The sequence below is a fragment of the Magallana gigas genome, chromosome 10, assembly GCF_963853765.1.
Source record: "Magallana gigas chromosome 10, xbMagGiga1.1, whole genome shotgun sequence".
Lineage (NCBI taxonomy): Eukaryota > Metazoa > Mollusca > Bivalvia > Ostreida > Ostreidae > Magallana > Magallana gigas.
The window spans coordinates 24,721,100-24,739,157 of NC_088862.1; the positions used below are offsets into that span (position 1 = coordinate 24,721,100).

Below are 18,058 nucleotides of genomic sequence, written 5' to 3' on the forward strand. Positions count from 1 at the left end.
AATGAACTTTCTGGTCATAATACATCATTTGTTAAAAAAAAAAAATCAAAAGTCAATTACAACGCTCTCCAGTGGGATGAAAATGACATTATAATTGTGAGTATTGCGAATGAAGAATACAATTCACGTGCACTTTGCTCAATGGTGACCTGATAATAGATAATAGATAATAAGATCATATGATTGTGGACAGATAACGAGAAAATTGCATCAATTGCAACAGTACATAACGTGCAAAACATGCTCTACATTTCTGCAATATAATGTAGGGTGTTGAACTTGCCAATTATCGAATTGCATATAATTGTATCATACATTCAACAAACCAGTACATCAACATCAGTGATTGGCAGAACTATCAAAATATGATTCCGCTTACCCCAACCAATTATGAGACATGCGATAATGACAGACTTTCCGGAAGTGAATGCGCTCATCATCACGGTGTGGAGATATAGTCCCTCGCAGAACATCCAGGCAAAGTTGCAGACGATCGCGTATTGTGTGATGACGTGAAGAAATTGACACCAGTCCTGTGGAATAGAACAAAATAAACTAAATCCTTATATATATATTAAAAAAAAAAAGTACAAAAAAAAAACATGTGGCGACAGGAATTTATTGGCCTGTTTAATTAGATCGTGCAGACTTTGGATTACTAATTAGTCAATCATTACACATGGGCTATGGTCTTTTCCAGAAAATATCATTTTGTTACAACATATGAAAATAGTAAGTTAATACTCTACAGGGATTAACGCAATGTTATTGAGTTAAAATCGTCATTTTATGGGATAATTAGTTCCTTTTTAATGATTTGTCTTTCTCTTTTGCCATTGTGGTAAAAACCAATTCGTTTCTCAGACGGGCATGAGAGAGAGAGAGAGAGAGAGAGAGAGAGAGCACCAAACTGAACTCAATCTAGAAGCATTCTTAATCAGTTATCAAATATGCACAGAAAAAATAAGCTGCTTCTGCTAAGTAGAGCAATTTCTCTAGGATCTTGGATACAAGCACAACAAGAGATCAACCTTGAAGAGATAAAGACATTCATTTAGTTACTGTGTTTTTTTTGTTCTATGATGTTTCTTTGCCCGATTCCTGTCAAAATGCGTGTCTGTCTTATAGAGATTAACACAGTGTGGTTGGGATCATTGAAGGGTGATCGAAGGAAGAAGCATGAGAGAGCTGAAATGCATGCTTTTTTGTAAAGACAATTGCAACAGACATGAATAAATGGTGATTTTTAAAACATATTATCTGAGAGTAATACATCATATGAACTGCACACACATCATAATATTTAAAAAGATATATCATATCTTTTTAGTTTGCTGACGATTGTTGACACGGAACATGCTCAGATTTATCTTTTTAATGTAATCGCGGTGCGGAGGGGGCGGAGGGGGGGGGGGTCACAATGTCATGTCCCCGTCTCCTACTATGTGAATTTCAGACGCACTAAAGCAAGCAGTAAAAAAAAGTCACTATAAAAGTAGACCTCATCCATTTTTGAAACAAGCCCCCCCCCCCCCCCGAAAATATTAGAAGAACAGCGCCTTGAATGTATATCTATATATTAGATACATGCTGAAAACTTAGAATAACTGCTCATAACAGTTCAATATACATCTATGTAGTTACATGTAACCGTGCTGTCCCAAGAAGTGAATAGCGTTGACCAAAGAACGCATAAACTCACCGGGTTGTGTAGAACGACGTCTTCCGCAAAATGGATGACCGACAGGTACACCAGGTAAAATAAGTCGGTCAACAGGTAGGAAATGAACAGGTTTTTGTGGATGGTGATTCTATCACATCGAAGTTGTCTGAAGGAAAATCCGGAATATAATTATAGTTGCAAATTTAGTTACAATGACTCAAAACCAAGATGTAAACAGTCATTTGGTTCTGTTAAAAGTATATTTGTGAAAGTTTTTTACTAGTATTTTGTTTAGATTTTTATTTTCTACAAAATAATTTTTTCATTCTTACGAATCAGATTTAAGACAAATGAAGATATCAGACAAAAATATGAAAGTTTGCATACTAGTGTATTTCAGATTCATTTTGCATTTAGCTTTAAAAGCGTTATTTTTAGTTTGCGAAATTATTTTGGTAGGAATGATAGATTTGTACAATTAAATTTGAAATTTTTACAACCGTTTGGTTCTTTTTTGTGTGCATTCTTCAAAGATTTAGAATGTGCATCAGAAGCCAACACAGACATTTTTTCATGCAGAGCGCAGAGTCAGCATAATTATTAAATTCCGGTGCACCTACCTGAATTTGAAAAATATGACAAGCGATATGGAGATCATGACGAATGAAAGACAGAATAGCGCTATGGTGACGTAGATGTGAATTACGTCTTTGTCCATTTCCTGCATGAAAAAAGAAATATGATAAATAAATAGATAACAAGCTCAGTTTTCTTTTTCAAGATATTGTTAACTGAAAAGCTTTAAGTCTAGATCTGTTTTCGATTCTATATACTAGTATATATACCGCTTGTCGGAAAGGACCGAGACGTTGAAATTATACGAATTACTTGTAATAAACATATTTTTGGGCTAAAACTAGCAATATTTTCTAGACAAAAGAATTTTAATAAATTTTGTAAATGCTATGCATGTATTATCAGATGAGTATATCTTGCAGAAAAAAAAATACATGAAGCCCCTTTTAATTATACATTTTCCTTGGCATTTCAATAAAAAGTTCTACTTTCAAGTATTGCAATGGGAATTAACTCAATTATTTGAAGATCCATCAACCTTAACCTTTTTTGAATACTATATAGTAGTACTATTCCATTGGGAGTTAGCTCCTTTATCAGAAGACACATTCAGCTTAACCTGTTTCATTTATTAAAACTAAGCTCGCTAATTAGAAAACATTTACCAAAAAATGTTTCATTTATTCCAATTTAGAGTTTGCTCCCTTTTCAGAAGACACATCCACAGGCACCTTAACCTGTTTTTTCTATTCCAATGGGAGTTAGGTCCCTTATATGAAGACCAATCAACCTTAAACTTTTCTGGGATCTCAATTAGAACCATTTTAACAGGAGCTTTGACTTTGGGTAGTTGTGTCAAACAGCATTGTGACGTAGGCCTGTCTATTTTATTGTAGGCCACTCAATCATGGCTCTTTGAAATCAACAAGATGTGTCTGGCTTTTGAGCTAAGGCTTCGCAATCGGTGTATATTTCGCTTGAAACCAGCGTCATTTTAACTTGTTTTGACGCAAGAAATAGATAGTTACATCCTACTGAAAGTCCAAGGACTTGTTAAAATGGTTCTATCTACCGTCACCTACCTTGATAGCGTTTTCGAAGTTAAAGCACGCGGAGTAATCTGCATATTCCCGCCCCGTGGCTGGATTTACGTACCACGTGCCGTTTTCCCGACAGTCAAAGGTGGCGTTCTCTGTTAATACAAGAACATGAAAATTGAATTGATGAGAGCGTCAAATAAACGGCTGCAAAACAATTAAAACATATCAAAAAAATATCAATACATTGCTGTTTAAAGGGGCAAATTCAAATTCAATCTTTCTGTTTTTATTGTTTACAATGCTTTTGGGATGCATTTCTAATGGACCAAATGAAATTTGAGTCATAAGCAAGATGCATGGCTCACAATTCGTTTTCATGTAAACAAGGCTCAAGCCCTGTTTTTGTTTACATAGGCTCAATATACTCGTAAAAAAAACTTTCTCAAGCTGATTTGTCTATCTTCTTATTAAATTTAAGCATGAATAAACAATTTCTAACGTTTAACACATTAATGTTACTAGGTTAAACTGAAATTTTCACTTCAGCATTCAAAATGTAAACAACCGTTAGTTTACATAGCAACGAAAATTAAGCTCTTTAACTTGTTTATAACTCACCGAATCACACTCAGATTTTGGTTGCCTATCTAAAATGCCTAACTGGAGCACTTCAAATATTAGAATAGGGAAAAATGATTTTGGAACAAAATCGTGACCATGCCCCTTTATAACACTAAATAATATCAACTGAAGCCATTTCTATAAGAAAAGGTTTTTTTTAAAAAAAAAAGGACTGGTTTCCTGAATGTTAATTACACAAATCATTGTCGTATTTTTTTCCAGAATAGTATGGTACAAAATTTGTTTCAGTGCCGTCCACCATTGGGACCCCTTTCGTCCTACTTGGACATGGTTTGAAAAAAAAAACCCAAACCTTTAGCTTAAATTAAATCAACTACCAGTATCTAAGAAAGCTAAATATGAACATGTAGAGGATTTCACTTTGATGATGTTACTGGTTATATGTGTATCTTAATTCTTATGGACGATTGATGACTTCGCGACCTTCAGTCGAATACCAAGGATGCTTTACCAAGTTTGGTCAAAAGTGGTTCTGTGACTAGATAAAGGGAAAATCTCTTATCTGGCTCAAATATTTGCTGGCCTTACTTTTGGATTAACCATAATGTAATTTTGTATTTCATCTAATCTTTGTGTTTTCGGGGTTTATTTTCTAACAGTAAAATTTAAAAAAAAAAAGTAAAAAAAAAAAAAAAAAAAGTTTCGACGGAATGGAGAGAGCATGGTTAGAACAGGATTCCGTTGACAATCAAATCAGATTACAGACGACAAACAGATGAGTGATAGAATAAGAGGCCGTCAATTTATCTAATAAACAGAAGATAAACATGTCGAACAGTTCCCCCATTCCCCGTTGCTGCTACTAGATAGAGGCGGGAATTGCACGCATGCGTCGGAATCTTTTGTATCTCCAATCTCGTGTTATGTTTCCATTCATGTTTTATTAGCGTTTTACAACTTTTTGAGTGAATTGCTCAATTTCACTCACTGAAAGAGATCCTATCATGTATTATAATGGACGGTCTCTCTGCGCTTTTATTTTCTATATGTTCTATGTGCTTAAATCTCGCATTGGCACGCCATATAGAAAACAACGCGAATTATACGGATATAGAAAACCGTAATTGATTTAGTGAATACACTAAACATTTTGTAACGTTTTTCCGCATAAATTGCGTTTATTGACATCCTCTAACATATATCTCTTGTTAGCAATGATTTACGACCGAGGAACTTAGTGAATATAATTCTTTGTGAGGTTTAATTTATTTTCATTTTTGGTATTTATTGCATGTTCATCTTTTTTTTTTTACTAACGCAGATGATTACTTCTTGTGTAACTAGATCACATTACTTGTAACAATAATGTTGTAGAAAAATTCGTGCTTATTGTTCGTTCTTTTTAGCATGCAGACAAGCCAAACATGAAATAAATGAAGAAAAAAAAATGTGAAATGCATGGTAATTCAAGAGCGAGTATAGACGATTGTTTTTTTGTTTTTTTTAAAAAAAACCACTTTGTTGAGTTTGAAGAATATGAAATTATCTGACTAAATCAAAATTGTCAGTTTTAATGTGAATCAAGGTATAATAAGGTATAGGAGAGAGCAGCGATTTGTAAAAAAAAAATATATCCGGAGTGAGGTCGAAAATAATAATAATTCTTCCATATATAATAAAAGAAAATTATTGGTTAAAAAAGTTAAAGTTGTCTGTGTAGTTTTCTTTAAAGGTTGAAATGACGATTTTTAAAAATAAAATCAATCGTGGCATCTTTAGGTCTTTGTGTGTGTGCATGGGGTGGGTGGGGGAGGGTTGATCTGCCTCTCTTGAGCTGCCAATTTCAGAAGAATGTTCAATATACTCATATCAATAGTTTAATCTTAATAATAGATAAAATTAATGTATTTATGTATGATTTTAGTAAATGTTTATTGATTAGTTTTATATTGAAAACAAAAATCTGAATAAATAACTCACGCAAATAGTCAAAACCAGGTATGGGCGGGCAGGGTTCGGTGGCCCTCGTACCTGCCTCAGTGTAGTTCCAGCATCCCATCCAATGGTCGAGTTTGGGGGCGCAGTAAGACTTCCCTGTACGAACGAGAACCAGGAAGTGATCTAAATATCTAATAACATAAAAATGTGGTTGATGGAAAACACCGGAACATAGCGAATTCATTTTATAAAAGAAGGCTGCAAAGTCACCAAAATAATTACCTATCTGATATACCTTAAAATTTTAGACCCGATCTTTTAAGGTTTGAATTTTTATTCAGCCAAAAATAAAAGAAAAAACCAATGTATTCAAATAATTTAACTTTAAAATTTTAATTTTTTTACCTGTACACAAAACTCTTCTTTTTAAGAAGGTTATTATAGTCTAGCATGGCCACAACCATCCTCCCCTTTTAACAATTCAATTTATTTCTCTCATTATATTGTCTTTTACTAATTAACAATTCCTAATTGTCAATGAGTTCATGACTAATGATTAGGAATCGTTAATTAGTAAAAGACAATATTAAAAGATCTTGTAAAAAAATTCATGTATGTCATTGCTTAAAAATATAAATTAAATTAAAAATTCATTTTAAAAAAGATTAAAGGAAAGATTTTGGATTGTTTTTATGATTTATTATGCAATGTAGAAAAGTAAAACCTTGGGTTTTATATGCATGTAATTTTTTTTATTACTACGTGTAAAGGTGTGCCGTATCTAAGCTTGCTGATTGAAGAAGGGTGGGTTATCTAAATTTTATTTCTTTCTCCATCACAGTTTGTTATGTTTCGAAGCTATTGAGCATAATTAATGTGTTATTAAATAACTGGTCGTTCATGAGAGATATAATTTCAAAATATATGACATTTCTCAGCTTACTGTACCGAAAAAATGATTGGAATCTGTTTCCCATGCAAAGAAATAAAAACAATTTCAGTTGAAAATATACAAGATCAATTGTACGAAAAAATACCATGTTTTTACGAATGTGAAGGAATTCGTTCAATGAAAAAAGGAAAGTTTGTTGGCATCATTTACTTTTCTTTAATCTTATGCTAAAAACCTCAATTACGGAATTTTCTGAAAGAAATCTTGAATACTTGGTCTATGTTTGATATGACACATGTATATCTGGTATATTACATAACTGCAATAAAAATGTCCTCGAGTTTAAACTGGATTTAAAAAAAAAAAGTGGGAACATTGGACCGCCTAAGTTTTCAAAAATGTTAGGGAAAACGAATGTAATCGTCTCTTAATCATTCGATTACTTTAGAAACATAAAAATTGTAATAGGTTATCAGAAAATAACTTCAGTCGAAACTGAGAATGATATATAAGGAAAAAGCAAAGAAGATTTACATTCCGACCGATTTTTTAAACGGAAAATTGGTTGCCTTTAAAATTCCACCATTTTTTCATCGCTCGTAATAGAATACTGATGTGTTGTAAATTTTGACTCCACGGGAGGAAAACAGAGCGGGCAATTACTTCAAAATTCAACACAGCGTGAGTCCCCCATCTGGAGAGAAAGGTGGGTTAAGAAGGTCGAGTGTGTTTTTATGCTGTAAACAATTATACGGAACCAACCAAAAAAAGAATGGTTGAAGAAACTAGACAACAATGGATTGAGGAGGTTAGCAGGTGCGCTATGCTGTAGACTGCATATACTACACTCAATGTATATTCAATTAATGCTGATCACAAATCTTCTTGTTGCATGCTTTTCAATAAAAATAACTGGTTGATTAATTAAATATTTTTCAATTTTCATTGTACTGCTATTGGACCAATTCTGTCCAAATGACGCACTAGTTTTTGGCCAATGCAGTGCAAACGACACAATTTGAGAGCACGCAAATTTTATTGGCAGAGAAATTGGTAGATTAATTTATCTATTTCAAGAGAATATAACTATTATTTTTTTGTTGTTGGCTAAATCAATTTAGAATGAATTTGCCAAACACACCAACAAACCTAGTATACAATCAAATCTTTTTAACGTTTAATTGTCTGTACACGATTAACTCTGTTGTGATGTATTCGTTTCATACGAACCATGGTTAAACAAGACGTACGATATCGAATTCTTTTTTTTTTTTTTTTTTTTTTACAAGAAATGGGATAATTATACAACATATGTAGTGCCATAGAATGTTTTACTACACGTAAATGTAAGAAGTAAGTATATGTATATATATTAAGCTTTCTTACAAATGCTTCAGTGGCAAGGAGCGAATGCTGGATTTAAAAAAAATGACTAAGTTTTGAATGCTAAATTAATAAAATGTGTATATGTACGTAATTATCTTTTGCAACATATAATTATACAGGTGTACGTAAATTTTGATACCTAAATTACATGCATTTGAAGACATATAATTACAATATAAAGTACCCTTAAAAGCATTTTAAAAGATTTATCGTTATTTCATTTTATAGTCAATAAGAAAGACTTTATTACAGATTTTCTAATATAATTGCGTATTGCAATATACATTAATCAAGGTAGGCTTATTACTGTTCAATGTTGTCCTCGGTTGATCTATGACCAATATGGGAAGAGACGATACTCTACCCAACAGAGAGTGCAAATAGGTTACTTTCTAATAAAGATTCGATTAGCAGAGAAGTCAGATGCATTAAGGAGATTGCAAGGTTCCGATTTCATTAATTACTTAGGTTGTTAACGGAAATGATTTTAGTCGTTTACTAATACTATGTGACCTGAAAATTAGACTGTGATTAAGGTTCTAGTATATGAAAGTTGTTGAAGATACGCGAAAATAATTCAACGCGAAAATTAATGTGCTCATGAATAAGCAAGGAAAATAATCCTATTGTTTACTGTTGAACTATAATTTTGAGTTGAGGAGGCTAGCTGATCGATATCATTTATAATAGCTTTCTATCTCCAGACAAAGAAGAATTCGACGAATAAAGGTTAAGCTAAATATATAAATATATGATATGATTTGCTGCAAGTGCAATTTTTTGAGACATTTTGCTGATATTGCTTAAAAACATGGCAAAATTTGACCAAAAATCGACCTTTTTTTCAAAATAGCAAAATGTTCCATCTCTAATTACCGGGTAAAAAGATCCAGATATTGAAAATGGTGGGAAATCAAAGTTTTTCATGATATTAAAAAATGCACTACAAATGCACTTTTGCAAAAGGGTCATACAATCAAACTGAATAGAACTACAGTGTATCGCTACGTCTTTGTCTTTGAAGCAGGTACACATGTAAATATATTTTACCTCAGTGGCATCGGAAGCAAATTGAAAGTAGGTGGTAGACTTATCAAAAATCTTGACAAGCAAAAAAAAAAAATAGTTTTTGGCTATGGTTAGGAATAACTTTGCAAAAAAGCCCCCCTTAGCCCCCCCCCCCCCCCCCCCCGGTTCTGACGCCTATGGACCTTGAAGTTGTTTGGACCACGATCAGATAACGTTGGGTCACGCTGAACCAGAAAGTCTCCAACTATTTACCTGAACACAGCTGTGACTTTCATAAATCGGAAGAAAAAAAAAACCACGAAGAGCAGCGCGTGTATTCCATCCTTCTTCTGTTATATACCTTATCCTCGTCCTTTGATGGCAAACTAACCACAGCTGGTACGGGCACAATAGGGGATTAACTGAGAACTAGCGAGAAATTAAAAGAAAAAGTTATGTTAATTTACCAGATGCTGTCAGCGCCTAATCCGGTTAAAAGTGAAGCGATCAGCCACTGTTATAAAGCGCTCATCGACTGCTGGTGATGAAATTACAAAAAAAAATGTTATAAAGAGGGAGCAGGGTTATAGCAGAAACTCGCTAACAGTAAAAGAGAAGATAGCGGGTTCTTTAAAACACATATAATTTAAAATTATCTATAACAGTTTAAGATTGTTTTAAATTCTTTGAAATCAATTAAAAATTTTTTTTAAACTGTTGCTTGTGTTGAGGTGGTGGTGGTGGTGGTGGGGGGGGGGGGGTTAGTTGTTGCTTTGATTCGTTTTATTATTATTATTTGGGGGGGGGGGGGGGGGGGTAGAATGGGTGGGAAGGTTTTTGGGGATGGGCAGAGTAAAGAGGATTAACTGGGGGTTGGTTGTTAATATGACCTTGTAGGCTGAAAACTTTCAAAGCAAGATTCATATTGACAAAAAAAAAATATTTATATATAGATAATTTACTAACGGTAAAAAAAAGTTTGTTGAAAAAAAAATCGAGAAGCGCATCTTGTCACTGAGTTGATATGATGCTGATCTTAAAGTGCAGGGAACACACATGGCTTGTGTTTCATGTTTTAAAAGAGTTCTTTGTGATGGGCCGCCTATCTCTTTTACTTCTTTACTTCTTCTTTATTTTTTTTTCAAACGTGAAAGAATCCAGACCCTCCAGTAAACCGTATTAAATTCGTTTTTTGAAACTATATTTTGTTGAGTAATCGGAAACGACGAAAAAAGTGTTTCTGCGTGGTGAAGGAGGGGGGGGGGGGGTGTTGTTAGATTTCAACAGTGCAGATAAAAATAAATTAACTCCAATTCATAAGGTCAAGACCCAACATAAGAAATAAGAGAGTGAAAACTTCAATACAATTAAAAAAAAACCAAACCAAAAGAATCTTGACCAGATGTTCTTTATACCGCAATAATTGGGCCACTCATTTTGACCTTGTTGAAGATTCAAAAACCCAGTAAATTGCTCGTTCAGATCCGGCGATTCAAGCATCATTGCATTAAAAGCTTATTTAAAGAAAAAAAAAATCATGATGGTATTTTTTTTTATTTCAGAAAACATAAAAAGGGGCCCTTAGGTCTCTTTTCATTCCAGGAATATGTCCAATCTGTTGTTGTTACAGAATACGTTCTCTCCTTGAACCATTAAAGTTGGATGCGGACAATTAAGAAATTCTGAAATAATAGCTTTATCAGTGAACAAGAAAGGAGAATTCTTTCTTTATGAACTAGTTTTTTACCCCCCGGGGAATTCCTCTCAAAGTAACTCTATTAGTTACTGTGGACTTGCCAGGTGAGTTTTTTGTCTATTTTTTTTTTTTCATTTCGCTTGGAACGCAAAACGGAAAACACGTGAACTATTTGAAAGCCATGCATACGTGGGGTATGAATAGACTTGCCTTGAACATATGGTGACCGGGCCGGTCAAAATCGTGTTTGAAGTCATTTACTTTGTTTATTTCATCGATGTAAAATTGCTGAATGGCTGTGGCCATTTAAAGGCTAAATATACCCCATTTTGACGAAGAGCTCTGTATAAAGATATTTGAAACCGCTCAAAACATCCCCCCTCCCCGAAAAAAAAAATGTTCTTATTTTTTTTGCTGAGTTAAGAGTTTATAAGCTGTTTATGACCACAGTTGTAAAATATTTAAAAGTTGAAGGTAAGACGACACGTTCCTCAATTTTATACAACTTTTTCTAGGAATTGTAGTTGATTTACTATTCTACATGTACTAGCAAATATAATTTTGAAACCCATTTCGGTGAAAAACCGGATTAATATTTTGATCGGAACTCTTTATTATGAGGAGATATAAACTGATCAAGGTACGTGTCGTCTGACCTTAAGGTAGATCTGAGGGGTAATTTGATGACCACCCAGCTTCATTAATGTGAAAATCAATATACATGTACATGTGTATCGTCCCTCAAAGAAAAGAAGATGGAATGTCTTTCACCTTTTCTGCCCTCTCTAGAGAAATAGCACACTGGATTACTTCTGTAAATCAGTTATTTCATAAATTGTTTCAAACAGTGTTATAAGTCGCAGGATTAAGTAACCTGATACTGCTGCGCTTGATATATAAAAAATTCTGGGGATCGTATCCAATGCCCATTTGATAGACATAATTATCATTTTTACCAGGATCAAAACGACATGGCTGTATCCAACACAGTTCACTTTATATATTAAGATAATGAGAGAGAAATGTTACAAGAATTCAAATAGTGCGGATTCTTTTGTTAATTCTAGTAGAGGTCGGAACAGATTAGAAATAAGAAACAGGTCGGGTCAAAATATTGGAAGCATTTGTACATACACCGAGAGCAGTCAATATCCGATTTCAATTAACGTGTGCCTCTATTGCCAGAATACGACTTAGAATGAGATGAAATTCGCTGAAACAATATAAATCGTATCAGATTTCGGATATACATGTACATGTACATTTTTCAAATGCCTGTGTCAGATTGCATGTACATGTATAGGTTTATTTATACACAAGACGGCACGATATTTATACACAAGACGACACGATATTTTAATATAAATACTTTATCATGCAGATTTTTAATTAACTTTCTTCTATTAATCTGCAAAATATAATAATTATTGCGTGCATACAGCAAGTATTAAAGGGAGGTTTTACTTCCACACAAGTCGCGGGTTTCACTTCCGCTTAGATTCGCGGCGGAAGGAGATTTCACTTCCTCTCCTAAAGCCGCAGCGAAAGGATTTGATCCGAGTGTCACTATAAAGAAGGTAGTTTAATTATCGACCAACACATTTTATCCAAGTCCATCAATAAATCTCTTCATCCATGTTAGAAAATGACATAATATTCAAAAGTATTGAAAACCAAATTCGTTCAAGCTGCACATTGCTTGTATATTTTAATATTCATTTATCTTTAATTGAAATCGTATGCATTTTGTCGAAATGCGTTTTTATGTAAATCCAGGTCATTCCAAGATATCGCTGTATTCTGAAATCGAACCCTGAGACGACTATGAAAGAAACCGAAATTGAACGATGACATGTCATATTCTAGCAACTTGATAATCCGTAAAAGTTTAAAAATAATGCTACTAGTATTTAAAGCATGAACTTTTGCGTTCAAAAATTTCACATTTCTATCTGAAGCAGAGAGAGGGAGATCTTTTTTAAAACCATTTTGATGGACGATGAAATGTACAACAAATGGAGAAAAAAAAATATCAATGGTCTCGAAAGCTTGTTTTTGTCCATTAGTTATTAAAAAATATGGTCGTTGGTAAATTGATCTCCAGAAGGAAAGCTATGTTAACGGTTAAATGTCGTAATAACTTTATCTGCTCCTCTCTTTATGGACAGGTTATGATATATTGTGGAAATCGTTCTCAAGAGGGCTGGATGGCCATGGCCATTTTTAGACTTTATCTATCTCCTTGAGAAGAAGAGCTCTGTATAAAATATTTGGATTTTTTTTTAAAAATTTTACTTGATAATAGAAAAGTTTATGGCTAAAGAAATCACCTCTTAAGATGTTAAGGTATATCTGATGGCTAATATATTCACCATTCGGTCTCATTACCAGAAGGATGTATAATATGTACATGTTCCAAAGCCTCATATCCTTATACTTTTAGCAATATCATACAGAACCTGCTCCGAAATTATACGCTATTTTATACTTGTCAGTACTTATAATTCGCCAAACTTTAAAAATCTATCATCTGTTTGGGGATTTTCAGAAACATAACAGATCTCAGTTGTCAAACAAAATCACGTAGATTTTTCAATTGAAAAGATCAGAAGTTCAGAATTATCATTACATCTCTGACTGTATGAAGAGTTTTGAAGGCTAAAGGTCATGTTTCGAGCACTGTACATGTACCCATAAATTAAACCGAAAAAAATCAGTTATGATCTTTTTTTTCTAGATTTAAGAAAATTTATTGTAAACTTGTAAAGGAACGATAAACAATTATGATATTTTCATATATACAATATATATGTTCACAAGAGGTTTTAATAACTTAATAATGAACAAAGCGGTCCAACAATTTTAATAAGAAGGCTGAATAGTAGTTTACATTTTTTAGACTATATTAATCTTCTTTAGAAGAAAAGCTTTGTATAAGAATGTAGGAAAATATTCAAACTTTAAGGGCTTAAATAATGTATTTGATTTTTTCTGAATCTAATAGTTTTAGACAAGAAAAAAATCATAATTTAAAACTTTAAGGTAGTCCTCATGGTTAATTTGATGACCAAACAACCTCCCTAAGGTACAATCTAGTTTAAGACAAGTAAAAATTCATAATTTAAACTTTAATGTAGACCCGATGGTTAATTTTCTAACCATCCAGCCTCCTTAAGGTAGATCTGATGGTTAATTTTCTAACCACCCAGCCTCCTTAAGGTAGATCTGATGGTTGATTTGCTAACCATCCAGCCTCCTTAAGGTAGATCTGATGGTTGATTTGCTAACCATACAGCCTCCTTAAATACTTATGATTTGGTGACATGATAAGGAGTATACAAAGAAACCTTTGTACTTACCATCTGCCGGTGCAGGTTGGGATAAAACCCGGGCTTTACATTCCGCTTCTAACATTGCAAAATATTGTCTGATATATTCGTTTTCAGTCATAAACTCCATCTCTAACGTCGAGTTAATTTAGCACTCTCCAAACCAAAAATAATAAAATGCTCTCCTCCAAGAATATAATATATATCCCTCTTTCTGGAAATCAAAAAATGTTGCCAAAATGACAATATCCTTTCGTTAAAAACAAAACTAATGATCTATTTCTAATCATGTGTCAAAATCACTTGGTGCTGACTTTCAGATTATAATTTTTATTTTTTCTGTCACCTTTTGGAAGTTTACTGCTAAATCTCTCGCGGAACATTCTAGCTGGATATGTTCCTAACATTAATAAGGTTTTCAATTTCAGAAGTCGGGATTTTTCAATTTCCTCTGGGTTTGTTATCCTGGAAGTATTTGGTGTTAGAAATATCGGAAATCACACCGGCTTCTTCGCTCAGAGTCTGTCTCCAGCTTACAAGAGATTGCTGTGTGCTCGAGCAAGCACCGGTGGTTAAATACTAAGCGCTCTCTCTTCCGCTAGCTGGATCAGTATCACATCGTCCGGAATACGATCGCTTGTCGGTTGTCGTAAACAGGAATACGATCGGCTGTCGCAAACTTCCGGTTCCAATTTAAGATATTAATTGGTTTCAGGATAATCAGATTATTTTTATTCGCCTGAAATAAAAGAAGATATATCACTGAGTTTAATCCCAGAAAGAGTTGTGAACTGTCGACTGCATGCATGTCGAATTTCAATGTGTAATGGAAGCGAGAAAGTTAATATTTAGCCAGGAATGTTGTGTAAAGGTGATTATACAAACATACTTTGTTCGACGCTGATGAATTAGTGGTTTTTATTTAGACGATAAATTAAATAAAAGCTACGAAAGTCTTTAAACTTGACGCGTTCTTATTTAACTTCAAGTACCCGTATGTTTTTAGTACTAGCTTAGTATTGTTACAGCTAACTCAATATTGACCATCACCATACTTGAATGCACATACGATGACTGTGTATATGACCTTTGATGTACGATAAGAATTTTGTTCTTAAATGACTAAATGGTTGACCTGTCTGGGACATATTTTTCCCACTTAGCCGCATGTACATGAAACGCGATATTGATTAATTTATTAGATTGTATGTGTCTGCTGTTCTCACCCCTCTGCTGAACAGTGCATCAATTGTAGTAGTAGATTACATGTGATCAATTTTCTGGAAAACCTATACAAAGTCAAGGCTATATATCAGTCTGGCATTCTAGCCGGGGTTTAGCTAGAGGACTTTGATTTAAGTTCATGTGAATTGTTAATTATTTCGGGGGCGGATTAATTGTTTTCCGTTGGTTTTTTGTTTGTTTTGTATTTTTGGGGGTTGTTTTTTGCTCGAAGGGGGGGGGGGGGGGTGTCGAATTGTATTTAAAGAAAACTATGGGTCTGGTGGTTTTCTTGGGATCCTTAGCCCCTGACTCAGGCAATTCATTTAGCTCTCTCTCTCTCTCTCTCTCTCTCTCTCTCTCTCTCTCTCTCTCTCTCTCTCCTCTCTCTCTCTCTCCTCTCTCTCTCTCTCTCTCTCTCTCTCTCTCTGATTTTAAAGAGGATAAAAAAATCTTTAAAAAATCTGCGCTCGACCGGAGATGTAGAAGGACATATTCAAGATGCAGGGTGACATGAAGCAATAGATTGTGATTGATATTGACAAAGTGGGGAGCCCGCGTGCTATATAGTGATGCATGAAAAAATAAATGAAAAGTCGATCATCCTAAGCTTTTGTTTAACGGAAATCTGGATCTGCATAAATTTTGAATTGACGTTTAGGAGGAGAGATCGTTAGCATGGTTTGAAATTTTTTGTCGCGGGATTGGAATTTTTCACACGTTAAAGTATATTTGAGTATTTTATTGTAACGATATAAACATACATCAAAATAGAGAAACATGAACACTAAGATTATTAATCAAACTCAGCTCTGAAGATTTAATATTATTAGATCTTCAACTCCATTCCTCACAATCTTAACTACACATAACGGTAGCTCCACAAACAATTTTTAATTGACAGAGTAATATAATTTCAATCCATTATTTTACCCGATTACTAAGATACCAGTTCTATAGTTATACTAAACAAACAAGGAAAGGGACAATGCAACTTCAGTGGTTTCATCAATATTCGTTGAATACCAATTTTCGTTGATTTCGTTGTTAAGTTTATCCTTGAAATTAAATATTCTTTGAAATGCAATTTCTACTAATATTTTGTATTGATAGGGTCATTGGCCATGAATTTACGTAAGTTTCACTTTATCCACGAAAATTGATACCCTTGAATATTAATGAAACTACAGTATTTGCTAGGTGTATGACTTTGGTCACGTTCAGGTAGAAGTGGGGGTGGAGGGTGGGAGAGGGGAAACAAGTACTATCAAAATGTTCATGTAATGTGCGGATCTAGAGAGGATTCAGGAAGTAAAGACCCCCCCCCCCCCCCCCAAAAAAAAAAAGAAATAAGAAATTCAAATTTATTTAAATTATATTACAAAATTACCAAATATATGCCTCGGACACCCCCCCTCCCCCCCCCCCCCCCCCCCCCCCCCGAGGCAAACTCAAATAACCGTCGGACTCCTCCCTCTGGAAACAATTTCTGGATCCGCGCATTCATGTAGGGATAGAATTATTTTGAAAATTAATGGTTGCTTATTGAATTTGCACCATGCGCGGATTATTTAAAAAGATACTCTCAACCTGAATTTTAGATTTAATCAAACTTATTTTTTACGTTTATGTACAACTGACAGACCTTAAACCCCCTATATTCGCCCCTTTTTTTTCAGGAAATAATGACCTTTCAGGGACCACAGACCCCTGTCCCATCCCCACCCCACCCACAGGCCAGGGTTTCTGACGATGCTATATATGTAAAAGTTGTTGTATTAATAGGAAATAAAAAATTGACTGATTATATTGATATTAAATAAATAATAAAATGTATTTGAAAACATCATTTCAAAAGGTATCAATTAAATTAAATCTAAAGTTCATGAGTTGACTATTATACACATTCTCGTTTCGCACACATATTTGTGTGCAAAACGAGAACAAATCAAATAAATATATAAAGTGTCCAAATGTTTCTCAGCCGTAGTAGTGATGATGCTAATGGTCGTTATATTTACTTTGCATCAAAATATTTCATACACGGACCATGTACTTGTGTGTTTGGTTCCCGGCATCAAAGCACATGAAAAGCATAATATTTTAAAACACACATAATAAATTTGGCTAGCTCTTTTTCTAATTCGCTTTTACTGAAACATGCTTGCAGCGCTCTAGTTTGTTTGGGTTTTTTTTGGCATCAAATGTTGATGTTTTTTTTCTATTTTTGTCGTTTTATTGAACATGCAGGCAAATGCAATTGTTCGTGAAAATTGCACATTAAATGTCGGAGATTATCAATGCATTTTTAGTTTCTCTGTTTCGTTGGTTTTTTTTTTCTGTTTGCAACTTTAATTAATCAAATCTGCTTTCAATATTCTAGTACGTTCGGACAATACATGTACATCTAGATTAAACTTCATATTGTGTGAATAGAAATACCTGCTTGCAATAGAACGTCCCTGGCGGACATCGATTACTCAGAATGGAAAAAAAATCCCCAGATGATAATGAGAAACCATTTATTGTATGTAACAGACCTTTTATTGTAGTGTTATTTTTCACTTTCAAAAAGTAGGCCAATGACCTACTTTTAGAGTTAAAGCTTAAGGTCACAAGCAATGTTAAAGATCGTATTCCAAATAAGAATGTCAAGGTCAGGGTTCTGCAAGTAAAAGTTCAAGGTCAACGTTAAGACTAAAGATCTAATGCATGTCTGGGACGTAC

At 33.9% G+C, this 18,058-nt stretch overlaps 1 protein-coding gene across 5 annotated transcripts in view; it reads right to left on the reverse strand.

The window, feature by feature from the left end:
* The window catches only part of LOC105338980 (calcitonin gene-related peptide type 1 receptor), a 32,622-nt gene that overhangs the window by 5,629 nt on the left and 8,935 nt on the right, over nucleotides 1-18,058 (reverse strand). For 4 of the 5 annotated variants that reach the window (XM_066072829.1, XM_011444336.4, XM_011444335.4 and 1 more), the window contains exons 2-7: nucleotides 14,141-14,849; nucleotides 5,842-5,955; nucleotides 3,322-3,431; nucleotides 2,284-2,384; nucleotides 1,703-1,829; nucleotides 380-533 (exon numbers count right to left, since the gene is read on the reverse strand). In XM_066072829.1, the coding sequence (XP_065928901.1) occupies nucleotides 380-533; nucleotides 1,703-1,829; nucleotides 2,284-2,384; nucleotides 3,322-3,431; nucleotides 5,842-5,955; nucleotides 14,141-14,240 (706 nt within the window). In that variant the 5' untranslated portion in view covers nucleotides 14,241-14,849. The remainder of the gene's footprint in view (nucleotides 1-379; nucleotides 534-1,702; nucleotides 1,830-2,283; nucleotides 2,385-3,321; nucleotides 3,432-5,841; nucleotides 5,956-14,140; nucleotides 14,850-18,058) is intronic. The other variant, XM_066072830.1, reaches the window with a different exon arrangement.